Source organism: Lynx rufus, unplaced genomic scaffold, assembly GCF_022079265.1.
Source record: "Lynx rufus isolate CCGP_SWC_20201006 ecotype Redwood Valley unplaced genomic scaffold, mLynRuf1.p SCAF_7, whole genome shotgun sequence".
Classification (NCBI taxonomy): domain Eukaryota; kingdom Metazoa; phylum Chordata; class Mammalia; order Carnivora; family Felidae; genus Lynx; species Lynx rufus.
Genome location: NW_025814889.1, coordinates 13,973,594 through 13,999,623, shown reverse-complemented (window position 1 = coordinate 13,999,623; position 26,030 = coordinate 13,973,594). Strand labels below are relative to the sequence as shown.

The window sequence follows — 26,030 nt, the reverse complement described above, 5'->3', positions numbered from 1 at the left end:
TATATATATACACACATATATATATATACCATATTTTCTTTTTTTTTTTTTTTTTCAACGTTTATTTATTTTTTTCGGACAGAGAGAGACAGAGCATGAACGGGCGAGGGGCAGAGAGAGAGGGAGACACAGAATCGGAAACAGGCTCCAGGCTCTGAGCCATCAGCCCAGAGCCTGACGCGGGGCTCGAACTCACGGACCGCGAGATCGTGACCTGGCTGAAGTCGGACGCTTAACCGACTGCGCCACCCAGGCGCCCCTATACCATATTTTCTTTATCCATTCATCCATCAATGGGCATTTGGGCTCTTTCCATACTTTGGCTATTGTTGATAGTGCTGCTATAAACAAGGGGGTGCATGTGTCCCTTCGAAACAGCACACCTGTATCCCGTGGATAAATGCCTAGTAGTGCAATTGCTGGGTCATAGGGTAGTTCTATTTTTAGTTTTTTGAGGAACCTCCATACTGTTTTCCAGAGTGGCTGCACCAGCTTGCATTCCCACCAGCAGTGCAAAAGAGCTCCTCTTCTCCGCATCCTCGCCAACCTCTGTTGTTGACGGAGTTGTTAATGTGAGCCATTCTGACAGGTGTGAGGTGGTATCTCATCGTGGTTTTGATTTGTATTTCCCCGATGATGAGTGATGTGGAGCATTTTTCATGCGTCGGTTGGCCATCTGGATGTCTTCCTTGGAGAAGTGTCTATTCATGTCTAAATGATCTTTTTAACCAGCATCTACTGCAAAAAGTATAACTGCCAAATTCCTGGTTATAACAGATTGTATGTGTACACAGAAAAGCCAACGTTTGGATAGTCATTCAAAAATAATCAAATGAATTAAAATACGTTTTCTGAAAACCTTAAGATTGGATGGACATTTCAAAGAAACCATGTTTTCTTCAACTTCCTCAACTCAGGAGAAGCTACATATTTCATAAGGTTGTTCTTTCTACTGTTTTTTCCTTTACTATTAAGGTTTTTATTTTGTTATATTTAGTCAATAATATCATTCTTTAAGTAGAAACTAAGTTATCTCTGGACGCCTGGGTAGCTCAGTCAGTTAAGCACCCAACTTCGGCTCAGGTCACAATCTCACGGCTTATGAGTTTGAGCCCCGCGTCGGGCTCTGTGCTGACAGCTCAGAGCCTGGAGCCTGCTTTGAGTTCTGTATCTCCCTCTCTCTCTGCCTCTCCCCCTCTAGTGGTCTGTCTCTGTCTCTCAGAAATGAATAAACGTTAAAAAAAATTTTTTTAAGAAATTAAGTTATCTTGGTTAAATAAAAAGTTCCAAGACTGTATTACCAGATCAGGAAAAAAGTAGGAACACATCTTAAGCATCTAACACTACTTACTAATTAGCAGCTACTTATGATTAATTCAAACACAAGAATCACTCCAAACCATTTTAGCACTTTAAATTATCTACTTTTGAAGTAAATCAAAGTAACTGTAGTTCCAAACAGTCAAACAGCCACATACAGCAATCTGTGAATCCATTACAAATAATTGGGGCGCCTGGGTGGCTGAGTCAGTTAAGCGTCCGACTTCGGCTCAGGTCATGATCTCACAGTTTGTGAGTTTGAGGCCCGCGTCGGACTCTGTGCTGACAGCTCAGAGCCTGGAGCCTGCTTCAGATTCTCTGTCTCCCTCTCTCTCTGCCCCTCCCTTGCTTGCACTCTGTCTCTCTCTCAAAAATAAACAAACATTAAAAAAAATTAAAAAAAAAAAAAAGAATTGTTCACCCAAATCAGGGCCGGCAGACAACATGTTGCAAAGCTAAGAATGGTTTTTACATTTTTAGATGATTGAAGAAAGAATCTAAAGAAGGAAAGTATCTCATGACACATGAAAATTACATGAAATTCAAATGTAAACAACCCTCAATAAAGTTTTATTGGATGCTATGGACAGAATGTTTGTATTCCCCCTCCCCAAAATTCATATGTCAAAATCCTAAACGGCAGTGTGTTTGGAAGTGGAGCCTTTAAAAGGGGGTGATTAGATCATGAGGGTGGAACCCTCATGAATGGGACTAATGTGCTTATAAAAGAGACCCCAGAGAGTTCCCTCATCCCTTCCAACCTGTAAGGACACAGCAAGAAGACGCCATCTTTGAACCAGGAAGCAGGGTTTCAGGAGACCTTGATTCTTACAGCACCTTGATCTTGGACTTCCCAGCCTCCAGAGCTGTGAGCCATGAATATCTCTAACTCATAAGCCACTCAGTTTGTTATTTTTTTATAGCAGCCCAAAGAGACTAAGATACTGGAGAATAAGCATACCCGTTTCTGTATGGTCTGCACGAGTGCTATCTCATCACACTGGGGGGTTGAGTAGTTGTGACAGAGACTGGATGTCCCCACAAACTTGAAAATACTTACTTGTCTGACTTACACAGAAGACTGTTGTGATTCCTTGATCTAAAAGGCATTAACAGGGAAGCTCTTACCATTTTAGTGTTAGAATGCAAGTAGATTCAGGGCGCCTGGGCGGTTAGGTCAGTTAAGCGTCTGACTTCAGCTCAGGTCATGATCTCACAGTTCGTGAGTTCGAGCCCCGTGTCGGGCTCTGTGCTGACAGCTGAGAGCCTGAAGCCTGCTTCAGATTCTGTGTGTCCTCTCTCCCTCTGCCCCTCCCCTGTTCATGCTCACTCGCTCGCTCTCTCTCTCTCAAAAATAAGTAAACGTTAAAAAATTTTTAGAAAATGCAAGTAGATTGTACGCTCTGCAGGGCCAAAGTGGGGTGACCGGTGTGGCCACAGTACTTGCTGCTGTCCGGGTAGCCCTCCAGCATTTTGCCAGGAGGGCGTATGGATGCTCAGAGTGGTAACAACTCGTTATAGGGCAAGACTTCAAACTCCGTAAAGAAAGATGAAGTTGTTTTTAGTCCCATGGGACTTCTATTTGAAAAATACATCTGCATTTTGACACTAACTCAAATACTCCAATCCAGGACTGCCAGATAACTTAGTTTACTCTTAGGACAAAGACCAATCAGTGCTCCCTTTCAAACACCATTATTAGAGTGCCGTCAGTGTTTGGTGCCACCATTTATCACTGTGGCCTTCTTTTTATTTTTTTAATGGCTGCAATTGCCTTTTTTTTTCCCCTCCCTTTTGGAACAGGCGAAAATTTTTCCATGAACATTAGCATCTCCATGCTTCAACCCACACGGTTCATCAGAGGGTGACCTAATAGATCAGCACTCTCTTAGAGCATAAGTAAAGTTGGATTTTGTTTAGTCAGTCAGAGCAGTATGAACTGGGCCATTGTTATATGTGCTCTCCGTAAAAATGGTCTTTTTTAGAAGTGCAACTTGCGATATGCTAGAATTATACCTCGGCTGCATTTACGTGCAGCAACTGAACATGTCGTGTTAAAATGCACTTGATTGTGTTGCAAGGGAGGACTGTGTAGTGAGCCCAAGTCTTTCTTTGGAGGAATTAGCGGATTTCCTTTGCTTATGATCTTCTGACTTTCTGTTGGAAAGTAGAACAATGCCGGTGTCAGGGGGACGGGCTAACGTGGACAGACACGCGTTCTCATCCATATGTGCTGGGGCGCACTTTGTCCTTGGAAGAAAGCAGTTTTCCTTCACCGGTCTGGCAAACAAAGTGTCATTGGTCATGGTGAATGCATCTTAGCGGAGGCTTTCTGGGCAATGGGAGATGATTATGTCAGCTCGCTTTTGCAGGCATTTACTCTCTCGCCTATAACTGGGACAGCAGATGGCTGTCCCATGTTCCGGTTTGTCAGACCGTGATCTGACTCGTTGCCCTGGGGAATGGTCACTTCTGAACATGCAAACCAGGTCAGTGGTTTGGATTTCAAGTGACCGACTGACATTGACTGGCACAGAAATCAACATTCCGGATCCTGTAGGTGATGAGTTTCTGCTATTTAATGGTAACTTGGGTTACTGGCTTTGAATACGCTCATTCTAATGAGACGACAGAAATAAAAGCATCTTCTAAGCGGAGCTACGTTGTAGAATCCAGTTTTAACTGCCTTCCCAAAACACGGCCTGCAGAGTGTGTGTGGGTTGCTATAGAAATGGCAGTTACCGAACCGCCTCTGATCATGTGTGGTGTGTATGTATCAGGCACTCAGGATCCCACTCACAACTGGCCTATAGCGGATTTGTCTCCGCTTCAGATGGCGAACGTTACTGCTAATGCTGCGCCCTTTGAACTAGTCCATTTAGGTAAGTCACAGCCAGCCCACCCTTGAAGGCGGGACTTGATTTAAAATATAGATGTGGATGTTTTTCCACTTCATCGGTTTTTGGGGGAATAGCAAGGGATGGGAGCAATGCCCTGGTCCTGTCGTCCGAGGGGAGTGCCGTCAGGCCGAGGAACATGCGCACAGTTGCCCGTGGGGAGAACGGATACACAGTGATCTCAGAACATGGCCATTTGTTTTTCAATGTTGCCTAGCAACTAAAAAAAAAAAAAACAACATTCGTGTGATATCAGTCCATTCCTAGGAATCATTAAGCCTTTTGTGTTTGTCGCCACCCTCTAGCCCCGAAATGAGAATTTTCAGAAAATAATGCCATCACGTTAACATTAACCATATTGTAGTTGTGGTTCGGGGACCATATTTGTTTTAAAATACTATTCTTACAAACTTAATCTCCCTAAAGTGTCATTTTATATACAGAACTAGAACCTTCCATGCTTGCGTTTAACTGAAACAGTTTTTGGCAAGCTTTACAAATGACAGTTGCCCACTTTGTGGTCTTAGAGTGTGGTATAGATCAGTATGTTCCCCTGGAAAGGAAATGTGTCTTACCGTCGACTTCTCATTACCACTTAGGGAATATTCACATTGTGGATTATCTGGGGCAAATTTGTATCCTCCTGCCGGCTTCCCGAACACCTAGAAACCTCGGAGCCCCCGTGCTTTGCTGCCTCTTGGCCTGAGTTTTAAGCATGGCATCTAACATGCTCATTCTAAGATCAGCCCAGGTGAAGAAGAGGAAGGTGGAGCTGCCATAATTTACTTCAAAACCAAATAATAATAAAAATTAATTGTAATGTTTATTTTTGAGAGAGAGACAGAGTACAAGCAGGGGAGGGGCAGAGAAGGGAGACAGAGAACCCAAAGCAGGTTCCAGGCTCTGAGCTGTCAGTACAGAGCCCAATGCAGGGCTTGAACTTGAGAACCTCAAGATCATGACCTGAGTCGAATTCAGATGCCTAACCGACTGAGCCACCCAGGCGCCCCCAAACCGAATAATTTTAAAATGTCTTCTGTTTTCAGTTATCTCCACTGAAATGGATAATTAAAGGAAAAGGTGTGTGTGTTTTTTTTAGTTTATTTATTTTGAGAGAATGTGTGCATGAGCAGGGGCGGGGCAGAGAGAGCAAATCCGAAGCGGCCTCCACACTGTCAGCACAGAGCCTGATGTGGGGCTCAGTCCCACGAACCGTGAGATCGTGACCTGAGCCAAAACCAAGAGTCGGATGCTTGACCGACTGAGCCACCGAGGCACCCCAAAGGGAAAGGTATTTTTGATAGAAGACTACACTGGTAGTCTGGCATCTATCAGGAGTCGACAGGATATAGGCAGCATGAAGCCCAGCAGTTGAGACAGCTTGGACTTGGACACTGGTTCCTCCTAGTAACCAACTAAGTTACTAGCTGTGATGTTGAGCAAATCCTTTAACAGCCCATGAAATGGAAACAGCAACTGGTACTCAGTGAAGAGCTCTGTGCAATTTCGCCATTATGATTATAATCATCACTGCTATCACGGGGCCCATATTTAGTTTGTGCATCTTGGGTGAAGCATGATAGAAGAAAGAAGGACAGGTACAGTGAAGTCCTAGCATCTTCAATATCCACTCTCAGCCAAGGCAGCGTGTAGCTGGTAGGCCGCAGGTATCCAACCTGATTGGCTGGTACCTCGTTTCCCATTTCCACCAGTTGTTCCATGTTTTGAAGGGCATTGCTGTTTTCCTATTTCCAAATAGCTCTTACAGTCCAGGATAGGTAATGCCTTTAGTTTGAGCAAAGCAAGAATAAGTCCCCTGGTGTGCCGGGCAAGTGTTTGCCCGGGAGCAAGTCCGGCCCGCTGCCTGGTGCCTGAACTTCAGCCCAGCCCTGCTCTTCCTTCTCGCAGCTCCATGCCCTGGGTCTTGACGGCAGCTCGTGTTGTCCCCACTTCACAGGTGAGGACGCCGAGGAGGAGGGCTTGGGATGGACGAAGATCCCAATGTCCAGGCTTTCCTGAGTAAGATTCCAGGTTTTTCAAACTAGAACCTGTTGGCCCAGAGAGCTTCTCTTAGGGAATGGGAATTGTCCACAAGGATTTTAAAATCTGAGGCTTGGGTTTTGATGATAATCTTATATGACGTAACATGAAAAATACTCTGTGTCATCAGGATTCGGTACAGAATTTAAAGCCATCAGATACTCTCATTGCCTAGATGCACACTTATGAATAGACTGTTGGGTAGGATAGAATCATGGAGAGAAAACTGAACCAGGGCAGCTGTCGTACATCAAGGACCCCACCATATTAAGGAAAAGTAATTTCAAAGTATGTTGAAAGAAGAAAATTTCTTGGCAAGTTCAGCTAGAAAAAGGTGGCAGGAGAGTTGAATTGTAGGCACACCAACGCTCAAAAGAAGCCTCACCCTACGCTGTCATGTTCATGTTGCAAGTGATAAGTGCCCTTCGGTCATCAGGTACTACATTAAATTGCTGTTTTTATCTTAATTTTATTTTGAAATTTTACAGCCTGCTTCTATTTGTTTTATAAGCTTGTTTTGGTTTCATACTTCTATGTGAGCTATACTGTTATATTAGGATATGTTTAACACATAATTTTTTTAAGTTTATTTATTTATTTTGAGAGAGATTGAGAGAGAGAGAGAGAGAGAGCATGCTCAGGCACAAGCTGGTGAGAGCCAGAGAGAGAGGAGAGAGAGAGAATCCCAAGCAAGCTCCACACTGCCAGCACAGAGCTCAACGCAAGGCTCAAACTCACAAACCGTGAGATCATGACCGGAGCCGAAATCAAGAGTTGGATGCATAACCAACTGAGCCCACCCAGGTGCCCCCCAACACATAATGACTTTTTAAACAAGTTGAACACATTGCATATGAATTTTTTTTCTCCTTCTACATTAATTTTGTACCTCAGTCAGGTCTGGAAGTCATCAGAAGGAAAGATAGTCCAGGCCTGGTATCTAGGCAAAGCTTCCTCAGCGTGCCACAGATTTAATCTTGGAAATATATGCATTCCTGAGAACACCTTTTAGCTAGGTCATTTTACCTTTTAGAATAAAATTCTACTTCTTGTGGCTCTGCCCCTTGGGAAGTACCACCCTTGGACTGAGCAAGAGGGATGGCTGCTGTAAGCACCCCCCTGCCCACTTTAGAGGACCTCACTCTCGCCCCCATCCAGCTGTGCCCTCTCCCCATGGGATAAGGTATCTACTGACCCAAAAGGATGTGGCCACCTGGAATCTGAGACCTCTTTCTAGGACACCCTCCAGGTAGCCTAGATCCCAGGGTTCCCTGCCCACACAGCCTAAGCTGATTTCCAGGCACTCTGCTCTATGCCCTTCTCCCAGGGACAGACCTCTCCGCCCATCTACACGTGCCATGTGCATACCCTCAGGCCAGAGGGTTGGCCAAGGAGTGCCTTCTGGCTGGGGCATGAGCTTGGACATGGAGTTGGGAGTGCACATCCATGGTCATGAGGCAGGGTGTGAGTTGGGAAGGGGTATAGGCCGCAGACCAACTCTCCTCGTGCTCTTTGTTCCAGCATGTACTCTTTAAAGCACTGAAGAATTCTACCTTCAGCCCTAGCCTTTAGGTCCTATAAAGTTACAGTTGGGGAGGTAGGACACGTTTATTTAACCACATAATCACTTGCTCCGTAACTTTTAAATATTTAGATATGTTGTAATGGACATCCATTTATACTCCTGTCTTGAGTTCTGCTAACGTTAGGGGTGAGCCTGTCCTTGGGAAAATCACTCGCTTCTCTGAGCCTAATGTCTGCAGCCTCAGATATAAGTTCTAGAATACCCACCTTTCAGGGTTGTAGAAGACTGAAAAGCGGTTATGTCCATAAAGCACCTAGCACGTCACCAGGCATAGATGATGTCCTTACTATGTTGATTCTTTTTGTCCCTTATCTTGAATCACCCTGTTAAAAGTGTTTGTATCGGGGCGCCTGAGTGGCTCAGTCGGTTAAGCATGAGACTGCGGCTCAGGTCATGATCTCACAGCTCGTGAGTTCGAGCCCCATGTCGGGCTCTGTGCTGACAGCTCAGAGCCTGGAACCTGCTTCTGATTCTGTGTCTCCCTCTCTCTCTGCCCCTCCCCTGTTTGTGCTGTGTCTCTTTCACTCTCTCAAAAATAAATAAACATCAAAAAAATTTTTTTAATATTTAAAATTGTTTGTATTTACACACGTGCACACACATACACAGAACGCACGCATAGAACAAACCCGGCCTACACAGGATGCGCGTCATTAGAGGTGTCTGCAGGAGCACCTTGCTCGCTCTGTGGTACGACGTGTAGATGGAGTTGTACATGGCAGGCCCAGTCATTTCAAGTGTGCAGTTTGAAGTGGGCCTCAATTGAAGGGGAAGAAACATAGGATCATCTGGGGAAAGACTTTTCTTCTCCCACTCATTCTTAGCTGAGCGTATCCATTAACAAAGCAGGTATTGCCCTGAGGCAACGTTTTGCATCGCTATTCTCAAAGCAGCCCGGGAGGTGGGGAGCTACCAGCTTTCTTAATAAGAAAGAAGCCAAAACTCAGCACACTCAGCCCATGCACAGCATCCCAGGGAGCGCAGAAGGAGAGACGCAGAACATGATTTCCTTCGGACTTCAGATCCCTTGCTTTTCTAGTGTAGCAGCTTTTTGTGCAATCCTGCTTCCGTGCCAAGACTTGATGTGGCTTGCTAGAATAACGGACTAAATCTGGGAATGCAAAACACTCTGTTCCCAGGTGTGTTTGATTTGGCCCATACGGTCGGTTTGGGGGCAGTTGTTTGTTTGCTGTGTTTTAATTTACTGCCAACATTTAAAACTGAAAGATTTCCCATGGAGTTGTTTCCTTGGCTTCTCTTTTTTTCAAGATCGAGCAGTCCATTCATCTTAGCAAATATCTATTGAACATCTTCTTTGTGCCATACTTACTCTGCTCCAGGCCCTTGGAATAAGGCAATGACGTACCAAGCAAGGGAAGGTCTGTATGGTTATGAAGCTTTTGTTCTAAATGGAGACAGTGAGCCAGTTTGCTTCATACGACCTAAGTACCGTAAGACTGTTCAGTAGGGTGATGTCAGAGAGGATGATTGCTGGTCAGAGCCTTTGGAGCAGTGACATTTGAGCTGAGATCCTGTAGACATCTAGGAGCCTAATGGAAATATCTTGGGGCGGGGGGTGACATTCTGGGCAGAAAAAACGCAAAGGTCTTCAGGTCGGAATCAATTTGGCCACATCAGCAGCCGGTTCTGTGAGTGGCATTGCCTCTTCAGGCAAGGGCAAGACAGCATCTGTAGGCATTTGAATTTGCCAACTGGCAGTCTGGCCGGTAGTCTGACAAGTGACTAGATTATTTTTTAAATGTGTAGAAATATTTCTGAAGTGACTTTAAACACGGGCTGCCCAGGTGACACACCATGGCAACATCATGGGAAACGCCATCGGGGGTTTCCTTGAAAGAATCATGATTTAGAGCTTTGCTACTCCAAGCGTGGTCTGCAGACGGGGAGCATGTTAGAACCGCAGACCCACTGAGTCAGAACCTGCATTTTAACAAGGCTTCCGATGTAACAGGCTCTTCAGCAAGCCCTGCTTGGGAACACCTTGCTGCATCTGTGAAGATGTTTGTAAACTTCTCTGTTATGCTCTCGTTCGTTTTGAGACTTTTCTAATGCTGGGGATTAGTGGCTGTGCCTTCTACGTCCCGGTCAGCTCCCCCCAACCAAATCCCTTCTGACATATAATTGCAAGATGGATGTTGGATGTAGTGGATAATGAACGAAATTTCTCTCCGTCTGGGCCTAATTAGCCTATACTCTGATACAGAGTATCAGAATAGAAATAGCTACTTTCTAGGAATTTATACATACCTGTTATAAATCCAAAATTCTCTCATTAAGTTTTATTAATGCTATTATGTATCCTAATACTTCTGGCTACCTATTTAAGGCATAGAACTTTCTATAACTTTGCCAGAATCTTTATGGCTTCCCATTACTGCTCTTTTCTAAAAACTCAGTTCTGTAAGTCTTCTGATAGCCCAGCTAAAGCTTAAAGGGAAAAAGAAGAATCAGTTGCTTAAAGTTATTTTTAAGAATCTACTTCTCAAAAATTACCCTAAAAATACCCAGGGAACATGCTGTAGCTGAATACAGACCCATTTCTTGTTTTAATTTCTAATAATTCAGCATATCTCTCTGTCTTTATGCTTCAAACAGAAGGTCTTTGGTTATAGTGAGTTGCCTTTAATTTTATTCTTATTTAAATCAGTCCTGAAATGTACTTGCCTGAAGCCGTAAGAATCCAACCATCTGTACATAACTTTTGCTCTTCAGTTTGATTGCTTTCGACAAGAACAGTTGGATAATTGACACCAGGTAAATACTTTGCTGTGTAATTAATGAGGACGGTATCCCCCTCACAAACTTCATGGAAGAATAATCCCATAGAAGGAAACATAGCCACTCAAAGGCATGGGCCTGAATTTGGGAAAAAATGAGAAGGCTACTCCACAATATCATCAAAGTTTCTACTCCACTGGTAAATGTGACTTAGGGCCGATGGAGTTACACATTCTGACTTTAGTGAGTGATCCTGTCATAGGTTTGTAAAAGCATGCAGCAAAGTAGATTTTTGACCTTGATACTTCTATGCTATATGTAGAAAAGTATAGTAGAGGTGATAGCCTTAGATAATGCAAACTAAAGCCCTGAAAAGTAAAGGATTTGGATTCTAGAGAAATCCAGCGTATTCGGGGATCAGGAAAGACCCTGTGATCAAAACTGGCAATAAAGGGGCGCCTGGGTGGCTCAGTCAGTTGAGCATCTGACTCTTGATTCCGGCTCAGGTCATGATCCCAGGGTTGTGGAATCGAGCCCCACATCGGGCTCCACACTGAATGCAGAGCCTGCTTAAGATTCTCTCTCCCTCTTCCTTTGCCCTTCTTCCCCCCGCCCCTTGCATGTTCTCTCTCTCTAAAAATTAAAAAAAAAAAAACAAACTAGCAATAAGCAGCGGCACTTGCTAGGGATCTGAAAGGTACCTACTTCTTAAGAAATTGTTCTCAAAAAAAAAAGGAAGAAAGAAAAAGAAGATTCTTCTGAGAAGAGCCAGTGCCCCCACCATGCTGAAGGCTGTGGAAGAGCTACCACAGCTCGAGTGAGAGGATTACTGGCCTCGGCCAGCAGCTGAAGGGCAAGACGGCCATGTGTTCCTACCAGGAAATTCACGCTTGTGTCACACATACGTGTGTCTCACCTCTCACCATAAATGTTCCCAGATATCTCATGGTGAAAATGTAGGCGGAAGAGTATAAATAGCTATTTGGCAGCGTGGGTACTCAATACTCACCTTTTGACCAATAGAACTTCTCTGAGGTGGGTTTTCGGATGGACTGTGGGATTTCTTCACGAGTACCAGCTTACAGACCCGATAGAATTCACTCCGGTCTCTTTCAAGAGACACAGATCAATTAGAATATGTCAATTGACATATTCGTGCAATTGCACGAAGTAGAACACCCGACTACAAGTACGTGACTGATGAGCCGTTTCTCGTTTCCACGACGAAAGCCACGTGAAACAGCCCCAGGATCGCTCCCAGGGCTGAAAGGTCTCACCAGCGCCCTTCAGGCCCCACTGCTGTGCCGTCCTCGGGATGCCCAAGTTCACGCGGTGGCAGAGCTAGAATTCACATTCAGAGTTATGTTACGCTGGAGAAGCCGTCCGTGTGATCAGTTGGCCCTTCATATGCCTGGCTTTTCTTCTGCCCCGGGTTCCGAGGTCTGACGCGGTGACAGTACCTCACCGTAAGTGCAATGACTTGTGTCCCTGTGCACTGCCTAATGCGCAAGGTGCCGGCTTCAACTCGTAACTAGTGAAGTTGTGGGCTTTCATTTGCAGTTTCCTTTGCAAAATCAGTAGCGCTCCTAATATCAGGGCTTGATGCTTGTTTCCAAACGCTGAGATGAGTTAGCATGGCTGCTAGAATAGGGACTTGCGGGCAGAGGACAGTACACATAGCAGGCAAGGGGAGAGAGGGAAGTCTGAGCCCTACGGGTTGTATTCAAACAAGACGTGGTTTGAGCCCTTTTCTCGTGTTTCAGGGTTCTTTTCCCTTTTGATAGCCATTTGTTACACTTTTTAACTCACTTGCCTTTTTTTTAATAATTATTTATTTTGAGAGAGAGAGAGCGAGCATAGGCACACATATGCATAAGGGAGGGGCAGAGAGAGAGGGAGAAAATCCCAAGCAGGCTCCTCGCGACGTGGGGGCTCGTGAAATCATGACCTGAGCCGAAATCAAGAGTCAGACGTTCAACCAACTGAGCCACCCAGGCACCCTTTAACTCCCTTTTCTTTATATTTTGCAAATAAAGACTGATTTCATTACTGCTTGGGAACATAGCAAGAAGGCACCCTGGGTGATTGCTCAGAGAGCCCATCAGATCTTACAGACGAGCGGAAGGCATGTCTTTTTCTGCCTGTCAATAACTGTGTGTAATAATCTTTGTGGTTAAGCATAGCTTCCAAATTAAGAACTCACCGTGCTTTACGCGCGGTGAACCTTGCCAGCTGAATACATAACGAACTCATTTTTTAAAGATTAGAATGACTTTTCAACAAAGTATTTATTCCTGAAAATATCTCTAAATCTTTTCTATTGTGCAAGGTTTAATTCTAGAAAATGATAATTCAGACAAAAACTGATCTGAGGGTGTAGTGTCGAAGGAAAGAAATACTGAACTTGGATTAGAACACCAATGTTGGATAATTGGTTCTGTTCCCCAGTCCCTCAAACTACCTGTGGACGTTACTCGGATACAATTTGACTAAGGTGGGTCGTGTAGTTCTGGATAGGAGACCGCCCCAGTATAGATGTTGGGGGTCTTGATGGTGAGGGAGAAGATCTGATAACAGAAACACTGATAGCATTTAGGAAGGGAGGGAAGAAGGAAAGGAAGGAGGAACCAGGAGGGAGGGAGAGACAACATGGGAGGGTGTATCTAACGTAGGAGCAAACAAGTACAGTCCTCAGCTGGGACCTAAGGGCATGATTTTTTTTTTTAATGTAATGTTTATTTTTGAGAGAGAGAGACAGAGTGCAAGCAGGGGAGGGGCAGAGGGAGACACAGAATCTAAAGCAGGCTCCAGGCTCTGAGCTGTCAGCACAGTGTCCGACACGGGACTCGAACTCACAAACCATGAGATCGTGACCTGAGCCAAATTCGGATGGGGCATCAATATTTGAGAAGCTAGCATTGTAGTTGATCGTGATCATGGCCCTGAGTTATTGTGAAAAATCAAAATTGTATTCAATTTTATTTTATTTTTTGAAATTGCCTATTGATTGATGTATTTAATGTTCAGCTACGAATACATATTATAGCATAAGCTGGCAATTAAAATGTATTTATTTATTTATTTGGGGGGGAGGAGCAGAGAAAGGGGGAGACAGAGAATCCTAGGCAGGCTCCGCATTGTCAGCGAGAGCCCAATGCAGGGCTCGATCTCACAAACTGTGAGATCCCAACCTGAGCTGAAATTAAGGGTCGGACGCTTAACCAACTGAGCCACCCACGTGCCCCTTATATTCAATTTTATAAGGCATGTAAGTGGTACTTTTTTAGACTATTTGTAAAACTTCGATTTCAGATTTTGGGAAATGAAACCCAAGTTGTATAGAAGAAGAACTTCCAGGCCCTGTTCAGGAGATGTCCTGGGGTTGCCACGGTGGGCAGTGTCTGGGCGGGGGGGGGGGGGGGGGGGGGGGGGTAGGGAAAGGGAAGGGGTGGTGTTCTCTTCATCTTCATGCAGAAAGCTTATCTTCTATCTTTTATATATAAATTTCTGCATAAGATTTCATCAAAGGGAGAGAGTTCAAATACTTTAGAAAACTATTTGAAAACTACTGACCTAGAAGTTTCAGTAATGCAGAATTTCGTTCCTTGGTGATGCTAGAGGGGTTACTATATAAGTTTCACCCACAGAGTCCCCAGTGATCGACGTGCCACAGACCTCAGTCACAGCAGAGAGGCGCCCAGAGCCGCCAGCCTGCTCCCAACAGACCCACTTAACAGCTGGCCAGCTGCTCGGTGCATTAGCAGCTGTGCGTGGAGCAGGTGGCCGCCTGGCTGGGCCAGTGGGGTGGGACGGGAGAAATCCCAGGTGCCCGCCTGCACACCTTCACCAGGTGACCCGCCTTGACCCGGTGCATGTCCCAGCGGCTGCCTGGACTGCCCGCTTGTGAAGAGGATCCTGGGTCTAGCAAGGCCTCCACGGGAAGTGGCGGGAAGGGGCTGGAAGGAATAGGAGAAAGAGAAGCAGAGGCGTGAAGTGGGTCTAAGGAAGCAGCCGTGCTGGGCTGCTTTTGGGACCTTAGAGGCTTCTCTGTGTCCGGACCACAGACGCTGCCCCATCCAGGAGGCAGGTGGGCAGGCTGCAGATCAGGCAGCTGGAGCTTTCCTCTGTCCACACCGCAGGAGCAACCCAGGCCCTCCCGGTTCTGTCTGAGCAGCGCCTGAGACCCCCCCCGCCCAGACTAGCGCTGTCCCCACCCTTGGCACCCTGGTCGCAGGTGCTGAGCTCCCGTGGCCTCATGGAACAGAAGAGACTTCACAGAGGTCTGTCTGCTCTGCCGTCCGGTATCCCCGCCTCCCGGCCGTCGAGCACAAGAATCTCTTCCCATGTGTGTTGGCTCCTCAGGTGGGGAGGTCGCCCTCATCCCGCGGCACCAGGATCTCACCCCAACGAGAAGCATATGCTCCAGTGCACAGCTCGGTAATTCTATTCCCCGCCGCTGACTTCCTCCCACCAAACACAGAGAGCTTGGAAATGGCTTTTGCCAATAACAGCATGATTGTTGAGTCCTGAGATAGTGTCACCCTTTAGTCACTGAAGACGTGTACGTTTTGCAGGCAACGTAGGCCGAAATAAATGCCTCTTTCCCCGCTGGCTTTGTTCCCTTACGTTTGAATTTCAGCACACTTCTGTAAGGATCCCTTTCCTGATGACCACACCCAGCTTTTCACAGAAGGTCATCCGACACGACTTTTTGGGTTGCCTGCTGGGCTTTTCACTCGTTCTCGAGTACTATTCAGCTGGTACGCCAAGGAGATTTCTTGGTGCTGAGAAGACAAAAGGAATATAGGACCAGGCCCAAACTCATGGAGGCTACGGTCTGACAGAGGAGGCCAGACGTTGGCGACTGAGGCAACATGTGATTTGGAAAACAGATGCAGTGACACGTGTCCCAGGAGGACGAGGACAAGGAAGCTCCTTGAGTTCCGGAGGGACTCGGGATAAGCACATGACATGACTTGAATCTTGAAAGATGGGTAGATTTCTGGAAGAGAGAAAAACCGTGTGAGGGGCGCCTGGGTGGCTCAGTCAGTTAAGCGTCCGACTCTTGATTTCGGCTCATGATCTCACGGTTCATGAGTTCGAGCCCCGCCTCGGGCTCCGTGCTTACAGGGAGGAGTCTGCTTGGATCCTCTGTCTTCCTCTCACCGCCCCCCCCCCTCAAATATAAATAAGTGTTGAAAGAAAGAAAGACCTTGTGAGATCAGAGCCGCAGTTGCCAGCAAAGCCACGGACTTGGGTGAAGTGCACACTGCGTGCTGGTGTTTGAGGAGCTCAAGGGCTGTGGGGATGGGGGAGGGGCGGGTGGGGAGGAGAGTTCTGACCACACCGTGCCTCCATTTACAGGGCCCAGTGGCCTCCATTTCTTTCTTCTTCTTTATTAAGTTCTTTTTGTTAATTCCAGTTAGTTAACACACAGTGTCACATTCGTTTCTGGTGTACAATGTGGCGATTCAGCACTTCCATAGGTCGCCCAGCGCCCGTCATGACAAGTGCACTCCTTAATCCCCATTACCTATTTAACCCATCCCCCCACCCACCTCCCCTCTGGTAACCAGCAGTTTATTCTCTATGGAAGAGTCTGTTTCTTGGGGCGCCTGGGTGGCTCAGTCTGTTGAGCGTCTGATTCTTGATTTTCTCAGGTCATGATCCCAGCGTCATGAGATTGAGCCTGCTGTCTGGCTCTGCACTCCGTGTGGAGGCTCTTAAGAGTCTCTCTCTCTCCCCCTCTGCCCCTCTCCCCTGTTCATGTGCTCTCTCCCTCTCTCTCTCTAAAATAAAATGAGGAAGAAAAAAAGAATCTGTTTCGTGGTTTGTCTCTTCCTCTCTTTTTCCCTTTGTTCATTTGTTTTGGTTCTTCAATTCCACCTGTGAGTGAAATCATATGATATTTGTCTTTTTCGGACTGCCTTATTTCACTTAGCATGATACTGTCTGGCTCCATCCACGTTGTTGCAAATGGCAAGATTTCAGTCTTTTTTATGGCTGAGTAATATTCCATTGTGTATATATCACTTCCTCTTTACCCATTCATCTGTTGATGGACAGTTGGGCTGCTTCCACATCTTGCCTGTTGTAAATAATGCTGCAATAAACAGGGGTGTGTGTATCATTTGAAATAATGTTTTTCTGTTTGGGGAGTAAATATCCCAGTAGTGCAATTACTGGATCTTAGAGTAGTTCTATTGTTAACTTTTTGAGAAACCTCCGTACCATTTTTAATGGCCCTAGAAGCCCTTCCCAGCCCTTCCCGGGCAGACAGCAAACTCCTTTCCAGCCCATCCCTTATGCCCCGCCAACCCAACCCCCACCTGCACCCCATCCAAAGCATCTTCCAAGCCCACTACCCTGTGTGCCTTCCTGCACACTGTTTCCTCCTCCTCCTCCTCCTCCTGCTGCCCTCCTCACCCCCACCCCCAGCTGCCAATTCTTCGAAACTTGACTCATCCGGAAGCCTTCTCTACCCTCCCTGTGCTCCCAAAGCATATTCTCCAGTCACCAGCCTTGCTGGCTGTGGCCATCGTCACCACCACCGCTGCCAGGCGGGGGCCGGCCGGGCTGGACCAGGGGTGGGGTATAGCTCGGAGGGATTTTAGAAGCGTTTCTGCAGTTGATGTGCTTGTGTCGGAGAAGGCAGAAGCAACTTCGCAGTCAAGTTAGGCGGTTTGAAGGAGCAGCAATCAGGACCCGTGAGCTTCAGGTCCTTCCACGTGGGTCCCCTTCAGCCTGACATGGTATCCACTCCATCTGAAGAGCAGCAGTGACTCAAGAACCCCACCTGGGGAAAACCGCAGACCAAAGAGTGCACGCCACCTCCTGGCTGAGGCGGAGATCCTGGCGGGGCCGTGTTGTGGGGACAGCCAGGGGAGTGGGGTGGGGTGTGGAAGTCAGGGCAGGGGCCCAGCAGCGTGGGATCCCCAAGCGGAAAACCGGAACCGGTCACCAACAGCCGGCTCTCTACCTTCAGAGAAGCTTTCTTACCAAATAGGGAAAGTCTTTAGCTGAATGTGTCAAATGTCCTATGTTTTCCACTTCCTCAGCAGCTCTTATTAAAAAACAAAATTCAGCAGAGTAAATTTGAATACCTAATTGACTTTATTAAATGATTCATGAATCAGGCAGCATCCCATCTAGCAAGTAGAGGGGAGGTCTGCTGAGCTAAACAAGAGAAAGGTTTTTAAAAGCAGGGAGAGGGGCGGGGGCGCCTAGGCGGCTCAGTCGGTGAAGCCTCCGACTTCAGCTCAGGTCATGATCTCACAGTCTGTGGGTTCAAGCCCCGCGTCAGGCTCTGTGCTGACAGCTGAGCCTGCTTCTGTTTCTGTGTCTCCCTTTCTCTCTGCCCCTACCCCACTCATGCTCTGTCTCTCTCTCTCTCTCTCAAAAATAATAAACATTAAAAAAAAACTTTTTTAAAAGCAGGGAGAGGGGCATTAATAAAAGAAGAATGGATTTTATTAGCAAGGAATACATTGTTTGGGCAAGGTTGCCCTCTGAAGGGGAACAGAAGGGGTCAATTAGTAAATTCCCTGGTACTGACCAGGAAATTCATGTTGTCTGGTTAAAGGTTACGTGCCTGTGCAATTGAAACTGCAGTTAGTTTGGGTATCCAGTCTCGGTGTACCGACCGGGGGCCTTCCCCTAAGTGACACCATTTTGGGCCTTTGGTTCTGTTTGTAACGCTCTGTAGAACGGAGCGATGCTCTAAGTAACTAAATCATCTCTGGGCTGGGTGTTCTTCAGCAAATGAATCTGAACTGGGCATCCTTATCCTCACACTCACTTTAGAAACTTTCCCATTTGTATTCCTCTTGTCTAATGGGAATGGAAATCATCTCCAGCCGTGATGCAGCCTGTCGCTTGGGAAGGTCAGACAGTGCAAGGCGCCTCCTGACGCCTAGCCTCTCCCTTCTTCCTCCTTTGTTTGACGTCTGAGCGGTGGAGGAGGCGAGCAAGATTGGAGGCTTTGCCACCGGCTCCTTTCCACCCACTGCATTTCAGTGTTGCTATGGCAACTGGTAGGCCGTAGAAGCACCGCCAAATATTGTTTCCTTCTTCAACGGAGAACAATCCGCCGTTGCCACCTCAGTGACATGTGTGCACGGGAAGGGCAAGGGTTTGGGAACCAGAGGGGAGAATGGTTGGTGCACGGTTGGTGCATTTAGGCCTCGAGTGGACACAGTTACACACAAGGCCATTTCAAGTAGTGGGGATTATGGGAGCAGGCCGAGCGGTGGAGCGCGTGGGCCTCGAGGCAGGAGGAGCCCTGCGAAGCAATTTGACTGAGGTGTCTACACTGGTGGGCTGGGCGGGTGCCTGTCCTGCTGGGGGGCCTGGCCAGCACTCTCCATTTGTCTTCTGCTGCTGGCCGCTATCACGGGCCTCAAAGCAAGGCGCTCGGCAGGTGGGCCAGGCAACAGGTCTGTGTCTGGAAAACTTAAAAAGTGAAAACGTTACGAACTGTTGGGACAGTTTATAGAAGAATGCAACAGGGTAGATCAGATCCTGCCCTGAGGACAGAGAGACAGGCGTAGGTCTGCTCCTGCTCTGCTCGCTACCCCTGAGGGCCCTTAGAAGAGTTCCGTACCTCCCCAGTCTCCCCAGTCCTTGTCCAAAAAGAAAACGAGTCCTACTCTGTGGCGGTGCTGTGAGAATTATAATGTGTATAAGACGCATCTGCTGTGACCAGCCTGTACGTAAAAGGTGCTCATTAACGTTAACTACCAATTAATAACTGAAAGACAGTTCAGACCTGGACATATCTGGTGTTTCCCAGCATCAGAAGCAACTGGAAACTTTTTAAAATACTCACCTAAGCCAGGTTTACTAGGCTAGAATTTGCAAAAATAAGACCAAGAAGTCTATATATTTTTTTAAACTTTCCTAAGTAATTCTGATGTAACCAAGTGTATAATCTGGGATAGGAAATTTGCTTATTGGCTTGAGAAAGAAGAGTAGAAACGGTTCTGGATTTCTCCCCACCGCCTTCTTTCTACTCCCCCCAACGCTTACCTTGCTACCTTTCTTCTACTTCTAAACTCCAAAGCTTTTGGGTAGAATTATCTGAGCTTGGAAGCAGGGATGTTTGAGAAAGTGGTTGAAAATAAATTAATCAGAAAAGCAAGAAAAAATCAAACTTTCCCTCACCCCTGAAAGAAGTTGAAAAGAATCTATGGAAAGGTGTATGCAGTCCCTAGATGACATCTGGACTGTCTTGGCTACCTACTGTGTTACAAAGATGACATTTACGGTACAATATGTGTAAGCCCTAAATAGGGGTGTAGTGTGTGTCCAGCTCAAGTTTTTTCTGCACCCCACAGGAACGTGGCTGAAGAGTGGTCTGGGCCTCGTGCACCAGGAAGGTAGCCAGCGGACGTGGACGTACATTGCCCCTCAGCTGGGGTACTGGGTGGCAGCCATGTCTCCTCCCAACCCAGGTAACACGAAGCCAGCACCTGCGATGATGGGCGTTGAGTTCTTTGAGGGTTCAGGCTAAGTATGCTTTGGAAAATTACTTCAGCAGCGAGACCTCATCTTACTCAAAAATGGTAGAAAGGGGCGCCTGGCCAGCTCAATGGGTAGAGCATGTGACTCTTGATCTGAGGGCCATGAGTTCGAGCCCCACGTTGGGTGTAGAGATTACTTAAAAAAAAAAATGGTTAAAAGTCTGAAAATCAAATGATGAAACTAAGGTATTTTGTGGGGGGGGTGGGGGAGTTCTGGTTGCGACTCTCCCGTCTAGGATAACAGTAATGCACAGAACATACTCCTGTCTTGTATCTGTTTTGTTCAGACAGCTGCCATAGGGAATTCCTAATCTAAAGCCCATGGGGGCGGTTTAGACCTCCTCCCTAATTCCTGAAACAGCTGTGGCCTGTTGTAAGAGAACATGTGGGGAAGGGCACTCCTTAGACAGGCTAACACAGTCACCACTGGAGCTTTCTTGGAGCAAAAAGCTTGTTTTGGCCTTTCCTGAAGGTTCAGAAACAAACCAGTTTGCTTTGTGTCTAAAACAATAATCATCTCTACTTAGGATACGTGAATTAACTCATACTTTTTAAAGCATGACTTAAAAAAAAGTTTTAACCTATATGCCCTAATTTATCCCAAGGAACATTCTAGAATTGTTTCTTAAAATAGTCATCTTCAGAGAATTCTTTCCAGTCATGGCTTCTGTCACTCAAAATGCCTTTAGAATCTGTATCACTGGGACTGCCTTCATTAGTGAAACGTTTTCATTGCTGGCAAATCTTTATGCTCCGAGGGTCCCTTTGATTCTTGTTAGACGCTTCTAAAAGTCATGCACATCCTGGTCTGGTGAGTAAAGTAGGTAATTGAGCCAGGTCAGAAATATGCTATGATTAAAAGCTGTCTCTCATCATGAAGGCAGTTCCAAAATGGGAGTCCAAGATATTTTAGCAGTGGAATTGTCACTGGAATGACACTCACATTCCCATAGTAGCGGATTTGATGGAGGTGCTGAGAAATTGGCCCCAGATTGAGAAAATGTTGATTTCCCATTTCACAAAGGGAATTCTGTGTTTCCCTTTGTGATAGCGTTCTTGTAGCAATATAGGCACGAACCAGGTACAAAAATGCCCCAGGCTCCAAATCACAAATATCTAGACTATGAGTAAGAGTAAAGAAGGAAAGAAAAGAAATTCCTCAAGTACCCAAGTAGAGGCCATAAAGCCCATGCATTACAGTTAACTCTCATTTTAGATATATTTTGGGGGCACATGGGTGGCTCAGTCGGTTGAGCACCGACTTGGCTCAGGTCATGATCTCACGGTTCGTGGGCTCAAGCCCCATGTCAGGTTCTGTGCTGACAGCTCAGAGCCTGGAGCCTGCTTCGGATTCTGTGTCTCCCTCTCTCTCTGCCCCTCCCCCTCTCGCATTCTGTCTCTGTCAAAAATTAATAAACATTACAAAAAATTTAGATATCTTTCAGACAACTGTGATTCTCAGTTTGCCCATCATGCCACAGATTAATAGATGCTTTGTAAAGAGGGGAGAAAGAACGGCTTGGTATAGGTCTGCCAACCCTTCCGAGCAGTGAAGGAAGAGACAAAAATCTATAAAGAGCGTATATGACAGAGCCCTGATGGCATTTAATGTACAGACACATATATTAGTAACCTCACAGCCATCCCCTTTATTAAAACAAATTACAAAGATGCTGTGCCTTCATGAGCCCAAAACCAACAAGAAAATAGTTAGGGTTTTTTCTTTCATTCTCCAGTTAAGAAGGAAATTGAGTACAGCTGTAAATTTTATAGAGTGTTCCATTGGCAGAAGTTAAGATAATAACATTTTAAGTACTTAAAGGACAGAACTTGAATTATTTGGAAATGATTTTTATGTGTACCCCGGATTTTTGGTGATTCCTGCCAAGGCATTGCCTAGGTCCATGGGGGTTGTCTCTGGGAAAAAAAAAAAAAAAAAAAAAGTTTCTCTGAATGATGAATGGAGTATACAGTTGTCAATTGTTTTTCCAACTTTGGGGCATATTAACTCCACACTCCCCCACTGAAGTGAATTATGTTTGGCAGAGAATGGTGTTAGCTTTTTCAGCTTAAGTCATGTCACAATTTTCAAAAATTAGTAAACCTCTTTGGGTTTATCTAGCGCTTAAGTGGTCTGCTTCCAAAGATTTTTGAAGAAATCTGTCCCTTAAGATATCGAGAATCAGTAAGTAAATGGGTACTACATACTGTGGTATGTAGTAATTATAACCATGCTAATCTGACATAACATAAAACCACACCCCTTCCTTCGATGCTTGGACACCAGTATGTCCCCAAATGTTATAAATAGGGGAGATTTTTGTTGTTGCTGTCGATCTGTTGTCAGTGCATTAAGATAGATTCTTATTAGTATTGAACATAAACTTTGCCTTGGGATTCTTAACATTGAAATATTAAAGAAATTATATTAATTTCTTTAAATTAAAAAGAAAATATATTTATCTCTGATACTTTGTAAATTCTGAAGGAGGTCTGTGGCCACATACGGTTAGCAATTTTGAAGAGGCATTGTAGAGGAAGACTTTATTTTTACAAATGGAAGGCGTTTTAGAAACACTTGAAAGACCATAATAAGCTGTGGACTTTTTTTTTTTTTGTAAGTCCTAGCCGATTTTATATCATACATTTTAACTGTTCATTTAAGCAAAGGGCTCTCCACATAGTAATAATTATCCAGGGAAAGTGAGAATAAAATCTTGTGGGTTTTTTTTTTTCTCCTGCAGTATAAAATCCCCAGATATTCAAGCCATCTCTCGTCTAAGAGTCTCTCTCATTATGTTATCATGCATCCATTTTCTTGTATTAAAAGATCATGTATTTAGAATGCTGAACCTGCTGCAAGTGCAGCTCTCTTCTGGGCTAAGGAGGGACCCTTAGCACCACATGGAGTGTTTGGGTGTTCATGCTGCTCCCGGCCACAGCTGTTCCGGTGACGGTGACGGTGACGGTCGTGGTAATCCCTTGTCATTGAGAGAAATTACAGTGATCTGTAAGCACATCATCCAAAGGGTGTTTGCCTCTGGCCCCTGCTCCGCACCCCAGCCAGGAAGAGGAAGAACATACGCTCTCAGCTAATTATCCCTCTTATCCCTTCAAGGTTTTCTGCAATCTAAAATGCCCTTTTCTGACCTTCTAGGTCCCGTTGCCACACAGGACATTACCACGTATCACACGGTGTTTCTTTTGGCCATTTTAGGAGGGATGGCTTTCATACTTTTGGTTCTGCTGTGTCTCCTTTTATATTATTGCAGGTAAAGTTTTACCTTTTTGGCAATATCTTTTTTAATTTGGAATTTCTTGCGCAGGCATTGATATTGAGGTCTTTTTTTTTTTCTTTTTCTGAATCAAGGTCCTTTTTTTCTCATGAAAAAAAATCTCTAAGAACTAAAACATTTGTCCTTAAAGTTGCAAACAAATGAACAGGATGTGGGGGGCATGCTGTTTATGAGGTTGCTCACAAGGGGAGTTCTTATTTCTTTCTTTTTTTTAAGTTTGACGGTTGTCATGATTCATTCAGAATATTCCTAAACACTGATTAAGAGACGATATTCTCAAGGACAAAGCAGAACTAAAATTCTTTATTTTGATGCCTCGTCTTTTCGGTTTGTGAGAATGTTTGCTGTCGACTCTTGGGTAACCGCTTTTGAACGAATAACTCGGCTGTACGTCTAAAACCCTGAAGGTGAAATCTGCAGATTGCACTGCTCTGAATCAAAATAAGGCTGCGGGTGTGGGGTGAGAAGGCTTCTGGCTGCTGAGTAGTTGTTGTTTTGTTTCTTCCTGTGGAAATTGAGAATTAGGATCTTGCTTGGAACCTTCTACCACTATGAGAATCTTTAACCGTTGGGTTTGGATTTTTATCTTTGATCGCAGGCGGAAATGCTTGAAACCTCGTCAGCACCACAGAAAACTCCAACTTCCGACGGCCCTCGAGAGCTCCAAAAGAGATCAGTCAACTTCCATGTCTCACATCAACTTGCTGTTTTCACGTCGGGAGTCAGAATTCCCCGGCCCGCTCTCTGTCACCGGCCACGGCCGCCCGGACGCCCCTGGGCCGAAGGAGCTGATGAGCGGGGTCCATTTAGAAATGATGTCTTCCAACGGAGAAGCAGACATGCACACCCCCATGCTAAAGCTTTCCTACAGCACCTCGCAAGAGTTCAGCTCGCGGGAGGAACTTCTCTCCCACAAGGAAGAGGACAAAAGCCAAATCTCCTTCGATAACCTGACACCAAGTGGGACGTTGGGAAAAGAGTATCGTAAGTCCGTGGAGATTTTCCCCTTAAAGTCCAGGAAATCTGTGGAAAGAGAAGGCCGTGAGTCCCCTGGCAACAGCGAGTACAGGAGGAGCTACAATGCCATGCTCTCGCAGCCCCTGTTTGAAAAGCAAGACAGAGACGGCCAGGCCTCCGCTAACCATATTTCCACGGGAAGCAAACTCACCATTCAGGAACACATGTACCCCACGCCTTCATCTCCCGAAAAGGAACAGCTGCTGGACCGCAGGCCTACTGAGTGTATGATGTCCCGGTCAGTGGACCACCTGGAGAGACCCACGTCCTTTCCGCGGCCCGGCCAGTTGATCTGCTGTAGTTCCGTTGACCAGGTCAACGACAGCGTTTACAGAAAGGTATTACCTGCCTTGGTCATCCCCGCGCACTATATGAAACTCCCCGGGGACCACTCCTATGTGGGCCAGCCCCTGGTCGTTCCAGCCGACCAGCAGCTGGAGATCGAAAGACTGCAGGCTGAGCTCTCCAGCCCTCACGCGGGGATCTTCCCGCACCCCTCCTCCCAGATCCAAGCGCAGCCCCTGTCCTGCCAGGCCATCTCCCAGCAGCACTTGCAGGATGCAGGCGCCCGGGAGTGGACCCCGCAAGGCGCGTCCATGTCAGAGTCCCTCTCCATCCCGGCCTCCCTGAACGATGCGGCCTTGGCTCAGATGAACAGCGAGGTCCAGCTCCTGACCGAGAAGGCTCTGATGGAACTTGGGGGTGGGAAGCCGCTCCCACACCCCCGGGCGTGGTTCGTCTCCCTGGACGGCAGGTCCAATGCGCACGTTAGACATTCCTACATTGATCTCCAAAGAGCCGGAAGGAACGGAAGCAATGATGCCAGTTTGGATTCTGGCGTGGATATGAATGAACCAAAATCTGCCCGGAAGGGAAGAGGAGACCCCTTGTCCCTCGCACAGAACCACCCGGCCGTCCAGGAGCATCCGCAGAAAGAGCCGCGGGCCGCGGACAGCACCTCCTACACGCAGCTCGTGTACCTGGACGACATGGACCAAAGCGGCAGCGAGTGCGGCACCACCGTCTGTACCCCCGAGGACAGTGCCCTGCGCTGCTTGTTGGATGGCTCCGGCCGGAGAAGCGGCGGCCAGCTGCCCAGCCTGCAGGAGGAGACGACAAAACGAACTTCGGACGTCCCCCCGGAGCCGCTAGCCAGCCCGGAGCAGAGGAGATCGGCCCAGGAGGACGACGAAGAGGAAGACGAGGAGGACCAAGGAGAGGACAAGAAGAGCCCCTGGCAGAAGCGGGAAGAGAGACCCCTGATGGCGTTTAACATGAAGTGAGCTGTCACAGCGCCACCCGTCGGCGGAACATAATAAAAATTGCCAAAAATTCTTTTCTTAGGGAAGCGTTTACTTGTTCGTGGAGGAGGTGGAGCAGCGGCAGCCGTGGAAGCGGACTTAAGCTGCATCACGGTTCACTGTGTACATGTTAGAACGGAATTAAAGTTACCGGATGATGTTCGTGGACGCCTCACCGCCAGGGAGATGGCTGAACAGGAGTGTCTGAATGTGGCTCCTGCGTCTGGGACGCGCCTCCCCCCACCCCCACCCCCACCCCCACCCCCATCCCCATCCCCATCCCAGGACACTGAGAAACCACGAGTGATGTCGCT

At 46.6% G+C, this 26,030-nt stretch overlaps 1 protein-coding gene across 1 annotated transcript in view; it reads left to right on the top strand.

Annotated features, from left to right (window-relative positions):
• FAM171A1 (family with sequence similarity 171 member A1) overlaps positions 1-25,698 on the top strand; it is a 132,902-nt gene extending 107,204 nt beyond the window's left edge. The window contains exons 6-8 of the mRNA XM_047065233.1: positions 19,917-20,033; positions 23,260-23,374; positions 23,997-25,698. Of these exons, the coding sequence (XP_046921189.1) occupies positions 19,917-20,033; positions 23,260-23,374; positions 23,997-25,698 (1,934 nt within the window). The remainder of the gene's footprint in view (positions 1-19,916; positions 20,034-23,259; positions 23,375-23,996) is intronic.
• Positions 25,699-26,030: the final 332 nt, after the last annotated feature.